Raw genomic sequence first — 18,832 nt, forward strand, 5'->3', positions numbered from 1 at the left:
ACGATTCCCTTTGACTAATCACGTTGCCTTTCCTAATCCAATTGTGAAAGTGCGCACTTTAGTGTCTTTCATTACTGCGATCGCCTTTACTGCCTAATGAATAGAGCTGTAATGTTGAGAAGAAGTAGCCGAGCAATGCGAATATGATGAGTAATGGCACTAAACGCTGTAACCTGTTTACTGTGAGTGTGTGAGGATCTTTGTTCTGCTTCACAAGCAAGAAAAAGCCTCGGAAACGTACTGTAGTTCCTTCACGGTGATTCATGCACAGTTTACCTGCTCGTGATTCTCACCGGGTTCCACATGTTTCCTACACTAATGCAAAGCAGCAGCAGCAGCAGCAGCAGCAGCAGCTCAGTGGAAAGAGTCCAAAGAGACAGACAGACAGCAGGGCCAGATGTTCCTCACAGCTTGATGAAGACACAACATTTTTTATTTATTATTTGAGAAGCTGGATATTTAAGTGTGCATGCTCGATTCACTTCATTATAATACTTACTAACATTAATGTCTAACAAATATATTAGACCACCACAGAAATGTAAGGTTTAGGCCACTGCTGCTTTAAACTAATAGCATTGGTAATTATCTAAATCATTTTTCAGGCTCTTTAACCAGAATGATATGTTTAATGCTACTGTCCTTTTTTTATCCATTTTTACAGAATAAGTGTCAGTATTTAACAATTCAAAAGAACACTGTAGTTGAACACGATTAACAGATTGTGCACGTTAAATTTGAAATTTGAAGAGTGTAGCACATATTTAAAATAACTTTTGTCAATGTCCAAAAAAAATGGAAACTGTCTACAGGTTTTTTTTTTTTTTCCAACTCTCTCCTCTCCAGCGACAAAGACGCTGATTCTCTCGCTTCCTGCAACGCAAGTGAAATTACCGTAATAACCACATGTTGGCTTTGACTTGCACATGTTTCCGATGGCACAAACCGTCTCGTAATTACGGTAATACAAAAGATAACGCTCGGTTTGACAGATTTCTAAAATATTTGTTTCCTCGACAGGTGGTCTAATAAATTTGTTGAGCGCTGTATAATTTATAATAATAATAATACTGTGTTTTGGGGTTCTTTTGGTAAACAGTCTTTATTTCAAATCCAAATTAAATCAAACAGAATGATGGTTCTGTACTTTCTTTCTTTCTTTCTTTTTTACCCAAAAAAGCAAACAAATGGCCTCTACTTTATCTACTTTTTTTTAATATGACACGATACAATTTTTTATTGTTTTCCTCAGATTTATATTAACTGCTGTTAATGACCGTGTTGTGAGTGTGCGATGGTTTCTGTGGGGGAAAAAAACAGGTCCATTTGTCTTAATATTCACTTGGCTCTGCGTAGACAAACTAATGGCTGCAATGCATCACCTGGATATTGTATTTCAGCATAAAAATGTGTGTGTGCGTATGTGTGCGTGTGCGTGTGTGCATGTGTGTGTGTGTGCGCGTGTGTGTGTGTACATCACTCTCAGTCTCCCTGTGTGACTGCTGCACATTTGTTAATGGTATCACACACACGCGTGTGTAATGCATCATACACTGTGTAATGAAGAGACTCTGCTGCCTACACACTGGATTTGAATTGTGGGCCACGTTCACTTGTGCCAATGCACATTCATTTGCCAAAGCACACACACACACACACACACACACACACACACACACACAGAGGAGACAGAAGTGTGACATCATCGATATAAAGGGGAAAAAACAGAATGTGGGAAGCAGGTTATGCATGAGCAGTACAAATACTTTTTATTGTACTCAGTCTTGTATAAAGTACCTTAAAGGTGATACTTGAGTATCTTACCCAGAAAATGACTTTGGTAGAAGTTGAAGTCACTTTTTTTTCATAAAAGTCTTAAAGTTTATGACATTTACTGTACTTATCTATCAAAAGTCATTTTCCTGATATAATATGTACTTCAGTTTTAGAAGTAAAAGTATTCAAAAGGTGTGGAGTGATTGAGCCATGGTGGCTCAGTGGTAGGGCGAGTTGTCTTTCAACTGGAAGGTTGTGGGTTCAGTTTCTGGCTCTGCTTGTCTATATGTGTCCTTGAGCAAAGAACACATGAATGGGTGAAAACTGTCATGTAAAGCAGCTCATGAAGACTAGAAAATCTAAACCATAATATGAACTTTTATTTGGTAGTAACAAAGACAGAAATGTAGTGGAGTAAAAGTTACTAGAAAAATAAATAACAAATATTGTACTTGTTACATTAAAACACTGTCTGCACTTTACTTCTAGCAACTTTTATTGCTACTTTCCCAGATATTCTTTATATATCTTGGTTTTTTTTTTGATGACCACATGTCATTATTTGCACTTTTTACACACACGGGTCAAAAATGACCCATTAATCCAAGTGTGATTTCAGATTAAATGACAAACTTGACGTTTGCTATTTCTTTCTTCATGTTCTTCACCTAAAATACTCTGTCGTATTTGTTATAGCTGTAGTTTTGTTAACTCAAGCAAACATTGGGAAGAAAGAGATGGATCTGTGTGACATAATTGAGGTGTTATCTGCCCAAAAATGACCTAATGATTTCACTGACCAGGTTCTGACCATCACATGACCCTCCAATTATCATGTGACCCTCAATAATTAGCACCTGTGTTGTAAATCCATTAGAGTCGGTGGTGATCACCCTTTAATAACCCCATCAAGTCGCTTGTCAAGGCCTGTCTTCGCTTCCTAATGAGACCTGACAGTATTTACTGTACAAGCTCATGGTTGGACTTTATTTTGCAGAGAACAAACATTTCTTGCTGTGGTTTTGTTTTGTAAAAAGATGCAAAGCGCTTGCAAATGTGCAGCAACAAATCTCCAAGGAACCGTTTTCTCCGTCTGACCTTCAGTGCGGCAGTCGTGCTCACTGCAGTGTGTAATAAGTCATTATTAAGACATGTTTCTGAAATGACTATTGATCTTTTTTGTTACCCTCCCCTCCTCACAGTGGAGTGTGTGTTCTGCCACGGGCCACACAGATGAAGATGTGAGGGAAGTTTCTGTTGGGACGGTCCCTGCAGATTCTCCACAGCTGGTGATAAATCACTGCGCTCGACTTTCATCAGTTTCAGCTTCTTTTCCCTTTAGTAATATTCCTCTTTCTTTTTTTTTCACCGACAGACAAATCAATGAACGTTTGAATTCATTTAAATGGATGATTTTTGTCTGAATAGATGTGCGACGAATGGACGGATGATGTACGAGGATACAGTAGATTACAGGACACATCTCAAGTGCCTCTCTCTCTCTCGCTGTCTTGTGTTGTTGCGACTTCACTGCAGTAAAAGATGTTTTAATGTAGATATTAAATACATACAAATGTGTGTGCGCGGATGCGTGAAAGTATTTAGCCGCGGCGTCCGAGCGTTTGGAAGTGTTGTAATACATTCAAGTCCATTAATGTTGGGGAATTAAAGAGAAAGTGACAGAGGACACACACACACACACACACACACACACACACTGAGAGAGAGAGAGCACTGTATGTCTCTGATAGCTTCTATTATCTAGGTCTCCCTCCTGGCTGCACATCAAACATGGATGAGCTCCAACCATAAAAGGCTCCATTTTCCTTTGATTTATACAAGGAATAAAAATCGGAAAAGGTGAAAAGTCCAAAGCATGCATATTTTATCAGCCTGCCGACACCAAAGGGAAGACGGAACCGAAAATTTTAACACGGAGCGAAAAACTTTAAAATAGGCCATGATAGCCGGGCCAGAAAAAACAAAAACACAAGTTTGACCATGTGTGATTCTTTCTCAGAGATAAACTCTGTCTCTCTGGGCGTTTCACACTCTACAAAAGACTAGTCTAGACCAGGTGTGTCAAACATACGGCCCGCGGGCCAGAACTGGCCCACCTAAAGGGTGATTATGGTCTGCTCGTAATGTGGGAAAACGATATATTTGAATGTTTTGTGCATTTGTACGTCGTTGCACACTTTTGCATCATTTTGTTGAAATTGAAGATCTTGTTGTTTATGGGTTATTATGCTTTTATTTTTATTGCTATGTGACTCCTGAATTAAAATGAATTTGACACACGCGGGCAACATAAGGCTCGGGGGCCCAATCTGGCCCACAAACCACTTTTAGCCGGCCCGCAACGTCTTCACAGGTCACCTCAAGTTAACTCTTGCTCGCTCAGCGCTGTGTGTGATATTAGTGATTGGTTGTGATGACAGAATCGGAGCTAAGAAAATCCAACTCCAATCCAACCCAACTTTATTTACAAAGCACTGTAAAAACAACAACAGCTGAAACAAAGTGCCGTACATCAGAGATGAATAAAACAAATAAAATGTAAAAAACGTGTGACCTAATAGACCTAAGAACAAACAGTAAAACAATAAAATACTTTAGAAAATATAAAACACAACACAAATAAACAAGTCATACAATAAAACCCCCACAATAGCATTTTACATGTGAAACACAGCCAGGCTTTTATTTTGAAATACTTACACAGAAGGAAATGTATCAGTAAGGTTAAGAGTTGTGTATTTTCTTACAGTATTTTCACTTTTAAAATGTAAATGTAATGCTTATTATTTCTTTAAGCTCTTTTATTCACGGTTTAGAAATATATTTTGCATTTTGTTCTACATTTTCTTGACGTCGCCGTTGACGAAACAGCAACAAATGCTGCTTCAGGATCGATGAACCTCAGACCTCTAAGTCCAGTTCGTCCCTTTTTTTAAAGACAGTGGTGATTACAGATCAGTGCTGTGGTAATGACTTCTTTTATATACAGTATGTGTCCCTGTGGTGTCTCCACTAATAGTTTCTATAGTAGGAGGGACGGGGGGAAGGGGGGGAAATATGTGATGGTGTCATTGTTCTTTTAATACTTCTCTGAATGTGCCAGTCAAGCGCTGGCGAGCGGCTGAAGTAATGAGTTTCTGCTGTCGCCGCGTCGCCATTATCACGCCAAACAGTGCAGAAATGTGCACTCGGCGCAGATAATTACACCAAATTCTATTTTCAAATCCAATGTTTTCAGTATATATTTGAGAAAATATCCACAGAGTTATGGAAACCAGGATTTATTGATGCTTCTTTGTTGTCAAAAACTGTATTTATTACAATTTAATTGCACAGTAAAATATAATAATTACTGCATATGACAGCATTTTTGTTAGAAAATAGCCTCTAACATTGAACATGTGTGACATGGACGACGTGTGGACACGGTTGACCGTGAAGTCCCAACATTTATTGCCCAATATAGATAAAGTTGTTAAAAAATAAATGATAATAATGAATTCCTTTTTTGAAACCTGCATCTGCCCTCCCCCCAACGAGTCCATAAACCGCTCTGTACATTTCTCCACTTCACCTCCCTCATTTCATCCTCCCCTTCCCATCTCTCCTCTCTATCCATCCATTCACTCATCCATCCATTCATTCATTCATTCGTCCCAGTCTGAATAATGCAGTGGCCGCGCAGCTTCACTGCCATTGTCCCTGCCTCGGTGTTAATGCCGTGTCCTTGTCACAATTATCGGGTCACGTTCATCCATCACGGCTAATCATTGTCATACAGATATGATGCAGACAAACAACGCACATTACGGGAGAACAAAGGCAAACACGCGTGTTCGGGGGGGAACAAAGGCGCCCACTGTGGAGCACGGAAACACCGTGTTCAACTGTACAACGCTGCGCATGGCAGCGGCAGACACAGAGGAAACAGATGCCACATGCAAAATGTATAGATGTGTGTGTGTGTGCATGTGGATTCTTCTTCACTAAACTGTAGAGGAAGCAAAGTTAAGTACATGAGTACAAATATTTGTATTGGAATAGAGGAAAATATTGGATTTTATCAAAATCTCTAAAAAAAAATTGTTTTTTTATCACTTATGGCACATTACTCTGAGCAATGAAGGTCAAAGGTCAAGGATCAGGAATGAGATCAAAAACAATGAGTAAGTAAAACTTACAAATGAATAAATAGCAGTACATGTCAGTATGAGGTTTAAAAGGGGCTATATGTAAAAAAATGTATTATATAAAGTCATAAAATGACCAGGAAACGCTGATTTGATGAAATGAAATTGCCGGCTTCACTACTAACTGGTTTCAGCCAGTTTGGTGTCTGTTGTGTGACCATTAGCACAGCTCATAGCACTTTGATGCCTGAGCAAAAGGGTAGAAAATGTGAAATTAGATATTGTTTAAATACACACCATCTTATGTTATATTAGGTTTAGCACCAGGTGACCTTGAAGGCAATAGCCACATATCACAACTGAAAACGCTTCCAAAAGGATGATTATGATGATGTACCTGCCTGCTTGGCCAGGGCCAATGGACAATTAAATGTCCAGCCCAACTTATTGAGACTAATTATGGACATTTGGGGGATGTTGACTGTTATGGAGTGCCCTCTAGTGGCCTGTATGTCTGCTTTATACTCTTGAACATGGAATTGCAATATTATGAGTACTGACTTAACTTAAGAGAGAAAAAAAAAAAAGAATAAAGTCGTAATATGATGAGAAACAGTCAATATTACAAGAAAAACATCTTGATATTATGAGATTTTTTATCATTCTTTAATTACATTTATTGTTATTATCAGAATGCAGATGTACACAGCAGTTATCATCTCCTCCACAAAAGAGATGATTTCTTCCAAATCTGTGTGATTCTTCCTTCTTAAAAATATTCTCAAAGTACCTGATGCTCATGAAGTTTTCACAAATTCATCCTGGGGACCGGATTGAACACATTGGTGGTTTCTGGCCCACGGGCCGTACATTTGACACACCTGAGTTAGGCCCAAATACTCTGTCATATAGTATAATGCTGAATGTAACAAGAAGAAGAAGAAAAAGAAAATGTGAAAAGTTACAGAACCTAAAAAGCCCCAGTACCCATCTCAAAAACGTCTCAACCAGAGGAGAAAAACGGGGGTCTGCAGTGAAGATTTACGATGGCTGAAAGTCGCTGTATAAGTAGGTTTAAGCTGCTTCTATAGAGACCCAGATGATTGTGCCTCCACCGGCTTATCTGAGCAAAGTAATCCCCAATATTCATGAAACAGAAGTGGACGGAAACGCACATGAATGCACACTTTCAAGTTTGCTATACATACACGAGTGTGTGTGTGTGTGTGTGTGTGCACTGTGGTCCAAATGACCTCAAGGTGCTATCGTGTTTGTTTGATGGAGGATAATTAAATAGGTAATAGATACCAGTCTGCTCTCATCACTATTGATTTACTCACATGTGTGTGTGTGTGTGTGTGTGTGTGCTGCTTTAAAGCCCCTGGTCTCTAAGAGGGAAATGTCTGATACTCCCACATCAGCTATCAACGGCCTTTCATGTTTTAATGGCTCTCTTTAACCTAATCCGCGCTTGCCCCGTGCATCCTTCGGCCCCGCCCACACCCGTCCTTAACATCAGTGGCCGCCCAAATCCATACACTTCACTCTGTCACCGGAAAAGTGTTTTGTTGATAAGAAAATCAAAATCAATCGCATAATCCTGCTTGTCCCCTCCATCACAAGCCTCGTCTGTTGTCAAAATCTGCACGATTGTGGCGCTGCACAAAGAGGTGAACGCGATAAAAACAAGATGAGTCTGTGCAAACCAATTATTCCAGCGAATTCAACGCCTGTGGTCATTCCTCCACTTAGTTTGGAACGCTCCTTGATGCACAAATCTGCAAAACTGCAGAGTTTAATGTGGACTGACCTGAATTAAAGGATCACTTCACCCTAATTACAACTCAATTATAATCTCCTAACTGCAGTGGTTTGGTTTCGTGTTGTACTCTCGTCATCACAGAAACAGTCAACTGCGCGTAAATGATTTTTTTAAAGTCTATATTCTCTCTATCTAAACATTTAACTTAAACAACAAGTTTATTGTACAGAAGTTTATTTATTTTTACTGTCATTTTCTTCCTTCTTGCCAAAAGGTGAGATTATGTCAATGTATAAAAACTGTGTGATGGCTAATTTATTACCAAATGCATAACCTAATATACACCATTTATAAATCCCCTACACTAAGAGAGTCTTATTGTAAAGGGTCAGGGCCGAACCCAAGCCTTTTTGGGGCCCTAAATTGAATTTGATGGGGGGGGCCCTCCCACGACCTTGGAGTTTTTCTCCAAAGCAGTGTCACTCTTTTTTTTAACATTAGAAGGCAGTAAAATGGTGATAGTGGACGTGAATTAAAATCTGAAGATATCTAGTTTTTCTTCCCCCACACCTTGGTTGGCATAACATTTCAAGGACTTTCCAGGACCAATTCCCTCAAATTCAAGGACTGAACCCAAGTTAAGATGGGAGGGCAACTTGTAAGAGCTGTTTCTCCCATGGTGTCCACTTTTATTGATTTACGGCATGATTTGTCCTTGAGATCTTGGTCAAAGTCAGTCTTTGTAATTTTCTTGTGACACAGAGACACGTGATGCCTGGGAAATTTTCATTTCCATCAAGCAATGCAGGGCATGAAACAGTAGGTGGCATCGTAACTAACAAAGAAGATATTCAACCTTAATATCAACTCAACTTATTTTTCCCAAAAAAATCGAGCACTTTCAATGTATTTAGTTTCAAGAGCCTTGAAAAGCAATCCAATTTACAAACTTTCAAGGATTTCAAGGACCCGTGGGAAACCGCCTATGGAGGAAAAGGCTCACAGACTTTGAGACTTTTACTGCCTCATAAAATAAAGGAGAATCAAGGTCAAGAGAAAAAAAACAAAGATTGCAGGTTCTTGTAGAAAGACGAATGAGACCAATTAGTCAATGAAGTGATACTTGATTTTCAATTAATTCCTCTCTAATGGCTACTTTCGACATCAGTGTAGACACATTTTTTTTCGAACGCTGTGTTGCCATTGACCTCGCAGCTGCTGGAGCGTCACCTCACACTGCTCTCTGCTTGTGTCGGCGACAAACGCTGCTAAGCAGCTGACGTCTTTGCCGTGCACATGACTCCGCAGAAATAAAATGCCTGCAAACAAAATATTCATTCACCATCATAATGACTTGTCAACAACGACGGGCTCTTTGGATGCTGCAGCTGCGAGAGAGCAACATGGCCTCAGTCGGCGTCTGAGTGACAGCTCGAGTGTGTGTGTGTGTGTGTGTGTATCTGCTGGAGGCTGATTAGACTTAGGTTCCAGTTTTTTCCCTCTTCCTCTCTCTATCTCGTGCTGGTATGATTACATAACAGACGATCTGCCGCAGAAATGTGTGTGTTTGTGTGTCACGTGACCCTCGGCGCATACGTGTGGCCTAGAAACGTCGAAGAGTCTCTCATGACTTCATTAGGCCATAACCCATGAGTTCAGAATCTATAACCCTCCAATTATCACTCCACTCCCATCGTGCCGCCGTGTCTGCAAGTCCTTTTTTTCTGTGTGTGTCACTGTTTTGCTCACTTTCTCGTCATCTCCTTCTATATAATACGCAGTTTTTAGATACTATACTGTACGATAGCGTTTGCGAGGAGGGAGGGCGTCCGCCGGTTGTGAGTCATATATTTTTTTAAAACATTTGCAGATGTCCTCCGAGCTCCTCCACACAGACAAAAACAGCAGTCTCCTGCATAATTTAACAATACTTGATGTCTATAGGTTTCCTGTATGTCACAGTCCTCTGCTACCTCTTCATCTATTATTCCTGAGAATAATTTGTAAGGTTAACTTTTCCTAACTGGTACTTCTCTACAGTAAGACTGTAGTCTTATGAATGATTTATAAACTCTTTATCATTAGTTGGCATTTTATTAAACATTAATGAGTTAGAACAGCTTTCATACACTGATATTTTACTATTTAAGATCCTTACTGTCTGTCAACAACAGCATCTTCAAATTTAGATTTACTTTTTTGACTAGAGTAAAAGTTAAAGATTATTAAAAGAAGAAAAGCTGAGTCATGTGACTAATCATGTTAAGCTAATAGCTAATTTTAGCTAGGCTACCGACCAACCTGGCCCCCAGAACTTACATGTGTCGTCAAGTCGTCATTCTCTGTTGTTACTTTGATAGCTAACATTAGCTACATTCTCTGTTGTTACTTTGATAGCTGACATTAGCTACATTCTCTGTTGTTACTTTGATAGCTGACATTAGCTACATTCTCTGTTGTTACTTTGATAGCTAACATTAGCTACATTCTCTGTTGTTACTTTGATAGCTAACATTAGCTACATTCTCTGTTGTTACTTTGATAGCTGACATTAGCTACATTCTCTGTTGTTACTTTGATAGCTGACATTAGCTACATTCTCTGTTGTTACTTTGATAGCTAACATTAGCTACATTCTCTATCATTCGCTAATTAGCTACTTTTACAATTAACTTGAAAATAGATAGCAAATATTAGTCACTTTTACTGTTGTTAACGTGGTAGCTAACTTTATAGCTGATATAGCTGACAGCAAATCTTACCCATTAGCATAACTATCTTTAACTTAGGTTTTACTGTTGTTAACTTGATGTCTAACATTAGCTACATTCTCTAGCACTAGATGCTTAAATTGTTGTTAACTTTGAAAGCAAAAATTGGCAAATATTACTGTTGCTACTATTTATAAATAGCACAAAAGAACTTTTATTTATTTATTGTAATCCAATAGGAGCCTGGTTACAGGTGACATCTTAGAGCTTGAGCAACATTCTTGCCACTTGGTCTAATTAATAAACTAATTATTAAATTAACATATCATTTAAGAATAGAGTTATTGTAAAGTGATACTTAGTCCCCAATATATTGTCATCATATGAGTCACCTTTACTACAGAGAAGTTCAGGAGGAGAATCAGCACTCTAGAAAAATCCTTAACACTTCTGTTCTTTCCTTTTAGAACAAAAAAAACCATGTGAAATGTGTTAATTTTTAAACCAGGGCTCTAATTCTCTAATGCCGATTCTCCTACGCTGTAGGTAAATTTAATCCTGAACGGTTAATGACAGAGAAACCTATAAAATTGCCAATGCAGGACATGAACTTTTCACCAGTGGAAGTAGATATATATACTGTCGATGCTTGAAAATTCCTCCTGCTTTGCATCACTCCAGTACAGATAAGGAAAGAAGGAAGCAAAGAAGGAAGGAAGGGAGTAAGGAAGGCAGTACGGGGGAATTATCAGTTCCAGGTCTTACACACAGAACCACTGCAGCATTTCACTTCCTCCCTCTCGCCCTTCACTTCCCCCCCACCAACACCTCCTTCTCTGAGTCCCGCCTCATCACCTCTCCTCCCTCTCCTCTTGCGTTCTCTCATCTCTGCTACCCCCGACCCCCCCAACCCCATGCTGTATCCTCTCTTCCCCTCGCTCTCTCTCCCCGTCTACCGCTCTTCTCCTTCTTCCTCTTCCTCCCTCCTCCCCACATGTCTGTCTGTTCGAAACTGGAGCAACGTCTTAATCGAGGCTCAGAGACGTGACGGGAATGTCTAAGCAACCCCAGGCTCTGCAGTACACACACACACACACACACACACACAAACACAAACACACACACACACACAGAAACAGACACATTCTGCTTGGCAGCCAATTAACAACCTGCAATCCAGCGCCAAAGGAATAACTGCATGTTGATGAGCTTGCGTGTGTGTGTGTGTGTGTGTGTGTGTGTGAGATGAGCTGGTGGCCGTCAGAACCACTTACACAGATAGAAGGATATCTCTTTTATGTGTTCTGGGGGAAAGATGGGGGATTATGATGCATTAAAAAAAGCATCTCCAGCAGGGACTAACTAAGACAGGAACAAGGAAGTGCAAGCATGTGGTTGACATGCTGTGTGTGTGTGTGTGTGTGTGTGTGTGTGTGTGTGCGTGCGTGTGTATTTGTGCACACAAGCAGAATTAGCAGAACAATGCGGAGGGTGATTTACATGAAGCTGAGCCTCACTTTCTCCTCCTCACCCTAGTTTTCGTTACCTTTCCTCTTCCTCTTCTGATGCCTCCTCCTCTTCCTCCTCCTCCTCCTCCTCACTGGTATGATGCCTTCACTTTGGGGAGTTCATCCAAAGGTGAACGCATGCACACACAAAAAACATTCCTCTACCCTCCTCAAAAATTCTTATACATTCTCTTTATGTGTCAAAAATATTGACACCAGCCTCGGCATCACATCCCCCAGCAGCAAGCTCTGTGTGTTTGCCAGCACAGGTTTCATCATCCAGCCCTGTTTTCTTCTTCTTCTTTTTTTTTTCTTTTTTTTTGAGAGGTGGAATATGTTGAAAGGAAGACTGTGGGTTCAAAATCCTGCCTCCTGTGTTGTTCTTGCCCTACTTCTCTGCACAGACTCTGCTGTACACTGATCTGGAGAGAGAGAGAGAGAGAAAGACAGTGTAAGAGTGGCAGATGAGAGGTTCACACCGTAATTAAGAAGTGAATAAATTAATAAATGCAGCAACAACGCATTTTTATGACAAGATGCAAGTGTAAAACTCATTAAGTTTAATTTAATTAAGCTTAATTTTGCATCAGTGCTTTTTAGAATTAATTATTCGCAATGAAAAATATTCCATCGTCAATAGTCGCCAGAAAAGTGAATAAATCGGTCAATTAGACATGACACAAAAGTGGGGGAAAGTGCTGAGATAACAGCAAAGTTGTGGAAGTGAGCTTTTCTAGCAAGTGGAAGGGAATGCTGCCATCTAGTGGTAAGATATGCATATTACACCCAAGTCACAGAAACTATTATAAGATATAAGTAAAATACAAAAGATTTTTATAATGACATATTTAATATCAGGACATTGTATCCCTAAAAAAAAAAAAGTAGAACGTTTCAAAATTCACATTTTCTTCACTGATGCATGTGATGTCAACACGTACAAACTGGTGTTAAATATTAACTTTATAAGCAATAATAATAGGGTTTTGAGCTTTCTGATCAATTGAAAATGACCCGGAATATATTTAGTCAAACACTATTTTAAAAAAATTAATAAAAAAAAGCGTTATTAGCATTTTATCTCCACACACTAACATCTTTGGAATAATTTAACAAATAATCCTAATCATAATTAGATGCTGCCTAATATAGTTTTAAAGATTGCTTTATTCTGAAATTCAATGTGGACTCAGCATTATGTGTCAGACAGGAAACTTCCAGAAAAAGCAGGAAACATCAGGTGAATTCAGGCATATGTAAAAACAGCTCCTCCCAGTGGAGAGGTGTGGTAATGACTGGAAAGTTCCTGAAGACTCTGGAGCTCCTCCAGTTAGAATATAAGAGCGTGGACAGTCCCACAGCTGAGACAGAAGACAAGACAAGAAGAACACACACTTTAACAGTGTTTCATCTCACAACAAGAAGAATCAACTCCAAACCCACACTGAAGATGCTGTGCTCTCGTGGATTCCAGTCTGGCCTCAGTCCACTCATGCTCGTCCACTGGCCTGTGCGCAGTCTGTGGCCAGAGGTTAGACCTCAGCTCTACCAGCAGCATCTACTGCAGAGACACCTGCTGGAGCTGATGGACACACTTCAACAGCAGATGCTGGAGGAGGAGAAGAAGAAGAAATCTGTCCAAAGCAGTGAGACCATGCAGCCAGTTTCCTTCCAGCTGGAGAAACATGGAGACAACTTTGGCCTGATCCTGAACGCTGAAGGCTTTGCTCCAGAGGAGCTGTCTGTCAGGCAGGTGGGCAGGAAGCTGAGAGTCAGCGGCAAGACAGAGAAGAAGCAGGAGGACGGGAACGGCTCCTACTCTTACAGATTCCAGGAGTTCAGACAGGAGTTTGATCTGCCTGAAGGTGTGAACCCTGAAGCCGTCACCTGCTGCCTGAGTCCAGACGGGAAGCTCCACATCCAGGCAGCCAGAGCTCCATGTGCTGAGGAGGCTGAGAGAGAGCTGAGCATCCAGAGGAGCACGGAGGAGAAAACACAACAGAGTGAGTCTTCACACACAGAAGACAACAACAGCAACAGCAGCAGCTCTGAGACACACGACAGCAGCACATAGGACAAACCTGGACACATGGACTGATCACAGTGTTACTGTGTCTCTGTCAAACATCATGTTTTCATACTAACGTTACATATTGATGGTGATGGTGAATTCTGATTCTCTGTATTAATGAGTAAATAAGTAAAATAATTATATGTAAATCAACGCAATTGAAGTGAAACTGTTTTCAATAATTGTTTGTTTTATAAAGGGAAGTGTGATCAATAAACACATATTTTAAAAAAATTAAACTGTCTATTGTTTTTTTCATTGTGTATTTCTGTTTTTTTTTAGTGTATGTTGCAAAGTTGTCTTTTTTGAGTTAAAGTAAAAAGACCTTGAAATTTAAAGCTTTTGCCCTGTTAATAGTCATGTCACGTCTAATGTTGCATAAATTAATTTTCATTTTCCTTTATTTAACCAGGTAAAAAAACTCATTTAAAACCTCTTTTTCAAGAGTGACCTGGCCAAGACAAACACAGAATGTTACTCCAAACACACAAGACACAAGTAAAATACGATCACATACTGCAGGAAAGAAGTGTGGGGTTTACATGATTACACAGTGCAATCACAAGAACCGATTGAGCTTATTTCTCTGTCTTTTATAATTGACTTGAATTTCAATTTCAAGTCCTTCTGCACAGACGGGGCAGAAAACTTAAAAGCCTTTTTGCCCAGAACACAGGCCATATCGACTGTGGTTGCTACACGTGTGTAAACACAAATATGTAGGCAAAAGTCCGACAAGAAACAAGTTTATGGATGTGCAGTTTAAAGGACAGATTCTCATCAATAAGAATGCCTAAGTATTTATAAGATGTGACCATTTCAATTTCAACCCCATGAACAGGAAAGTGAGATGGAAGCCATTTGAAAATTGCATGGTCTTTTGATTTATCTGCATTCAGCACTAACTTGTGCTGAGTCAAACGGAGCTGAACAGTGTCAAAGGCTGACTGCAACAACTCAAGTGATTTTAAAGCTGAAGATGATGAGCAATCAATTACTGTATCATCAGCATACAAATGGGACACAGCGTCAGACACAATTATCACAAATATCATTCACATCAATTGTGAACAACAGTGGCCCTAATATGGAACCTTGAGGCACGCCCTTTCCAACAGGGAGGACAGAGGACAAAGACCCAGCGGCCTGGACACACTGCATTCTATCTGATAAATAATTAGAAAACCAATTTACAGCCTGGTTAGATAAACCAATCTTGTGGAGTCTATCTGCCAGGATGACATGGTCCGCTGTGTCAAACGCCTTTGACAAGTCTATAAAAAGAGCTGCACAATATTTCCGTCCATCTAGTGCCTCTATGATGTCGTTTACCACTTGAACAGCGGCAGTTATTGTACTGTGCTGTTTAGGAAAACCTGACTGATATTGTGAGAGAAGACAATGACCAACTGACCAACTTTTCTAAAACTTTGGAGAGAACACACAATTTAGAGATCGGCCTATAGTTGTTAACTGCAGAGGGATCTCCACCTTTCAGCAAGGGAAGAACATAAGCAGATTTCCATATTCTGGGAATCTTATTTTCAGAATTAAAAATATGACACAGACGTTCTGCTATGAAGTCCACAGCTGACCTCAAAAAGAAAGGCTCAAGATTATCAGGTCCGGCTGATTTACTTAGATCCAATTGCTGTAGATCCCTATGGACCTCAGCTACACCAAAAGGGGTCAGATCAAATGTAGGAGTCATGGCATGAGTAGGTGGTGATTGAAGGCAAGCCCTTTGTACATTAGATTGATGTGGATGTGAGGACTCAAATAGAGATCCTGAAGAAACAAAGTGCTCATGAATATAGTTAAGAATGGCTGGTTTGTGCATCTTTTACTATGCAAGCAGGCAATTTGTCTCTGGTTTCATCCCCAAATGCAGATTTGACTACTTTCCAAAACGTCTTAGGATCGTTCAGGTTACGGGTAGTTTTATCAACATAAAAATCTGATTCAGCCTTTTTAACAAGGGAAGTAAAGCGATTTCTGAGCTGTTTGAATGTCAGCCAGTTATCCTGAGATTTAGATTTTCTGGCCTTAGCCCAGGCATCATCCCTTGCTTTAAGGAGACTGGACAACTCGGGGGAGAACCAAGGATTGTTTCTACCCTTCACTCTAAATTTGCGTAGAAGGGCATGTTTATTTGAAACAATACTAAAAGCATCACAAAAGAACTTCCAGGCCAGCTCTACGTCATTAAAAAGTGAGATCCTGGACCAATCAAAGTGCCATAAATCATGAGGAAAACCCTGCTCATAGAAATGTTTAGAATCACGTTTAAAAATAATACGTGGCCTTGCTTTTGGGAGCTTAGCTCGTCTGATAGTGGCTATAACACAATGATCGCTCATCTCATTTGCAAAAATACCAATATCTGAATATATATGAGGAGAATTAGTTAAAAATAAATCGAGAAGAGAGGATTTCTCTGGACATCTAAGATTTAGCCGCGTTGACCCGTTAACCATTTGTGTTAAAAGAATCACACAGATTTAAAACTGTCAGAAACAGAAGATAACCAATCCCAGTTCAGATTTCCTGTGAGAAGAATCTCATTGAAGTCAAAAGTTGTTTATTCAATGAGGATAAAGTCTCACTACGAGCAGAGGGCGGTCTATAGCAGCCGACGATGGTGAGAAAGTGGCCATTCAAATTCAAATTGACTGCTGAGGGAAAGAGATGATTGAACAGTAACATGACATTTCTGTTTGACATTTCATGTCACCACCTTTTTTGGGACGATCACAACGATTAACATTTTAACCTTTAATAGCAATGTCTATGTCTGTGATGGATTTCTTTAGCCAGGTTTCAGATGGGACAATAATGTCAGTATCAGTTGATTTAACCCAGATTTTAACTAGGTCAAGTTTTGGCAATAGGTTTCTAACATTTAGGTGTACAACACTAAGCCCTGATCTGGATTTGAAATCAACTGGAGTACTCAGACAGTTTATATCTGGGCCGGGGTTGAGTTCAATGTTACCAGACAGTAAAAGCAAAATAAAAATAAAACATAGAGTGTGTAGGTACTGGTCGGATAGAACTATGGACTAGTAGGACATGGAGGATAAGAATAAAGCGATAGCTTTAAAATAAGTTTAGAATTGATAACACACTATCAAAACAAATTTAACACAGTCACTGCTCTTAGTTCAATGAATATTAGTGACATCTAATGGTGAAGTCCTGCAATTGCAGGAAAATTCTGGCAACATCTGGTATCTGTAAACACAGCTCCTCCCAGTGGAGAGGTGTGGTAGTGACTGGAAAGTTCCTGAAGCCTCTGGAGCTCCTCCAGTTAGAATATAAGAGCGTGGACAGTCCCACAGCTGAGACAGAAGACAACACAAGAAGAACACACACTTTAACAGTGTTTCATCTCACAACAAGAAGAATCAACTCCAAACCCACACTGAAGATGCTGTGCTCTCGTGGATTCCAGTCTGGCCTCAGTCCACTCATGCTCGTCCACTGGCCTGTGCGCAGTCTGTGGCCAGAGGTTAGACCTCAGCTCTACCAGCAGCATCTATTGCAGAGACACCTGCAGGAGCTGATGGACACACTTCAACAGCAGATCCTGGAGGAGGAGGAGGAGAAGAAGAAGAAGTCTGTCCAAAGCAGTGAGACCATGCAGCCAGTTTCCTTCCAGCTGGAGAAACATGGAGACAACTTTGGCCTGATCCTGAACGCTGAAGGCTTTTCTCCAGAGGAGCTGTCTGTCAGGCAGGTGGGCAGGAAGCTGAGAGTCAGCGGCAAGACGGAGAAGAAGCAGGAGGACGGGAACGGCTCCTACTCTTACAGATTCCAGGAGTTCAGGCAGGAGTTTGATCTGCCTGAAGGTGTGAACCCTGAAGCCGTCACCTGCTGCCTGAGTCCAGACGGGAAGCTCCACATCCAGGCAGCCAGAGCTCCATGTGCTGAGGAGGCTGAGAGAGAGCTGAGCATCCAGAGGAGCACGGAGGAGAAAACACAGCAGAGTGAGTCTTCACACACAGAAGACAACAACAGCAACAGCAGCAGCTCTGAGACACACGACAGCAGCACACAGGACAAACCTGGACACATGGACTGATCACAGTGTTACTGTGTCTCTGTCAAACATCATGTTTTCATACTAACGTTACATATTGATGGTGATGGGGAATTCTGATTCTCTGTATTAATGAGTAAATAAGTAAAATAATTATATGTAAATCAACGCAATTGAAGTGAAACTGTTTTCAATAATTGTTTGTTTTATAAAGGGAAGTGTGATCAATAAAATATATTTAAAACAAAATTAAACTGTCTATTGTTTTTTTCCCTTTTGCATTTCTGGTGTTTTTTTTTAATTTATATTTCAAAGTTGTCTTTCTCGAGTTAAAGTAAAAATACCTTGAAATTTAAAGCTTTTGTCCTGTTAATAGTCAGTCTGAATTGCTGTTTATTAATTTATTAATAATTCTATAACTTTTATATGGGATATTATGTTACATGTTCTGTATATATTTCTGCTTATTTAAAATGTTTTACTTTCACTTTATTTTTAGTGCTGCAGATAGTGCTTCCCTTTGTTTTTAATATCAGCTTAAATTAAGCTAATTCATTTTCCTCTTTCCCATTACATGAAAACACACATGATTCCCTGTGTCCATTTGTATTTACTGTAAAAAACAACAACAACATGTGCTTAAACTGAGGTAAATAGAGGTGAATAAGAATAACATGAAAAACAAATAAGAATAAAAGTCTTAAAAGCAAAAGTAAAAATGGAGTTAATTCAATGAGTCAGAGAAAGAAAGTAAGACTATTACTTACAAGTCATACTGTGGGAACTAATGATAGTTACTGTTTATAAGAAT

At 39.8% G+C, this 18,832-nt stretch overlaps 2 protein-coding genes across 2 annotated transcripts; both read left to right on the forward strand.

Annotated features, from left to right (window-relative positions):
- Positions 1-12,817: 12,817 nt before the first annotated feature.
- Positions 12,818-14,193, forward strand: LOC122761329 (heat shock protein 30-like). The gene has a single exon (XM_044016527.1). It carries the CDS (start codon positions 13,200-13,202, stop codon positions 13,980-13,982), a length of 783 nt encoding a protein of 260 aa, XP_043872462.1. The 5' UTR covers positions 12,818-13,199; the 3' UTR covers positions 13,983-14,193.
- A 3,069-nt stretch (positions 14,194-17,262) lies between these two features.
- Positions 17,263-18,258, forward strand: LOC122761328 (heat shock protein 30-like). Its single transcript, XM_044016526.1, has one exon. It carries the CDS (start codon positions 17,410-17,412, stop codon positions 18,061-18,063), a length of 654 nt encoding a protein of 217 aa, XP_043872461.1. The 5' UTR covers positions 17,263-17,409; the 3' UTR covers positions 18,064-18,258.
- Positions 18,259-18,832: the final 574 nt, after the last annotated feature.

This window comes from Solea senegalensis, unplaced genomic scaffold (genome assembly GCF_019176455.1).
Source record: "Solea senegalensis isolate Sse05_10M unplaced genomic scaffold, IFAPA_SoseM_1 scf7180000014576, whole genome shotgun sequence".
Lineage (NCBI taxonomy): Eukaryota > Metazoa > Chordata > Actinopteri > Pleuronectiformes > Soleidae > Solea > Solea senegalensis.

Coding starts and splice junctions, on each gene's coding strand:
- LOC122761328 (XM_044016526.1), top strand. CDS start 17,410: ATGCTGTGCTCTCGTGGATTCCAGTCTGGCCTCAGTCCACTCATGCTC.
- LOC122761329 (XM_044016527.1), top strand. CDS start 13,200: ATGACTGGAAAGTTCCTGAAGACTCTGGAGCTCCTCCAGTTAGAATAT.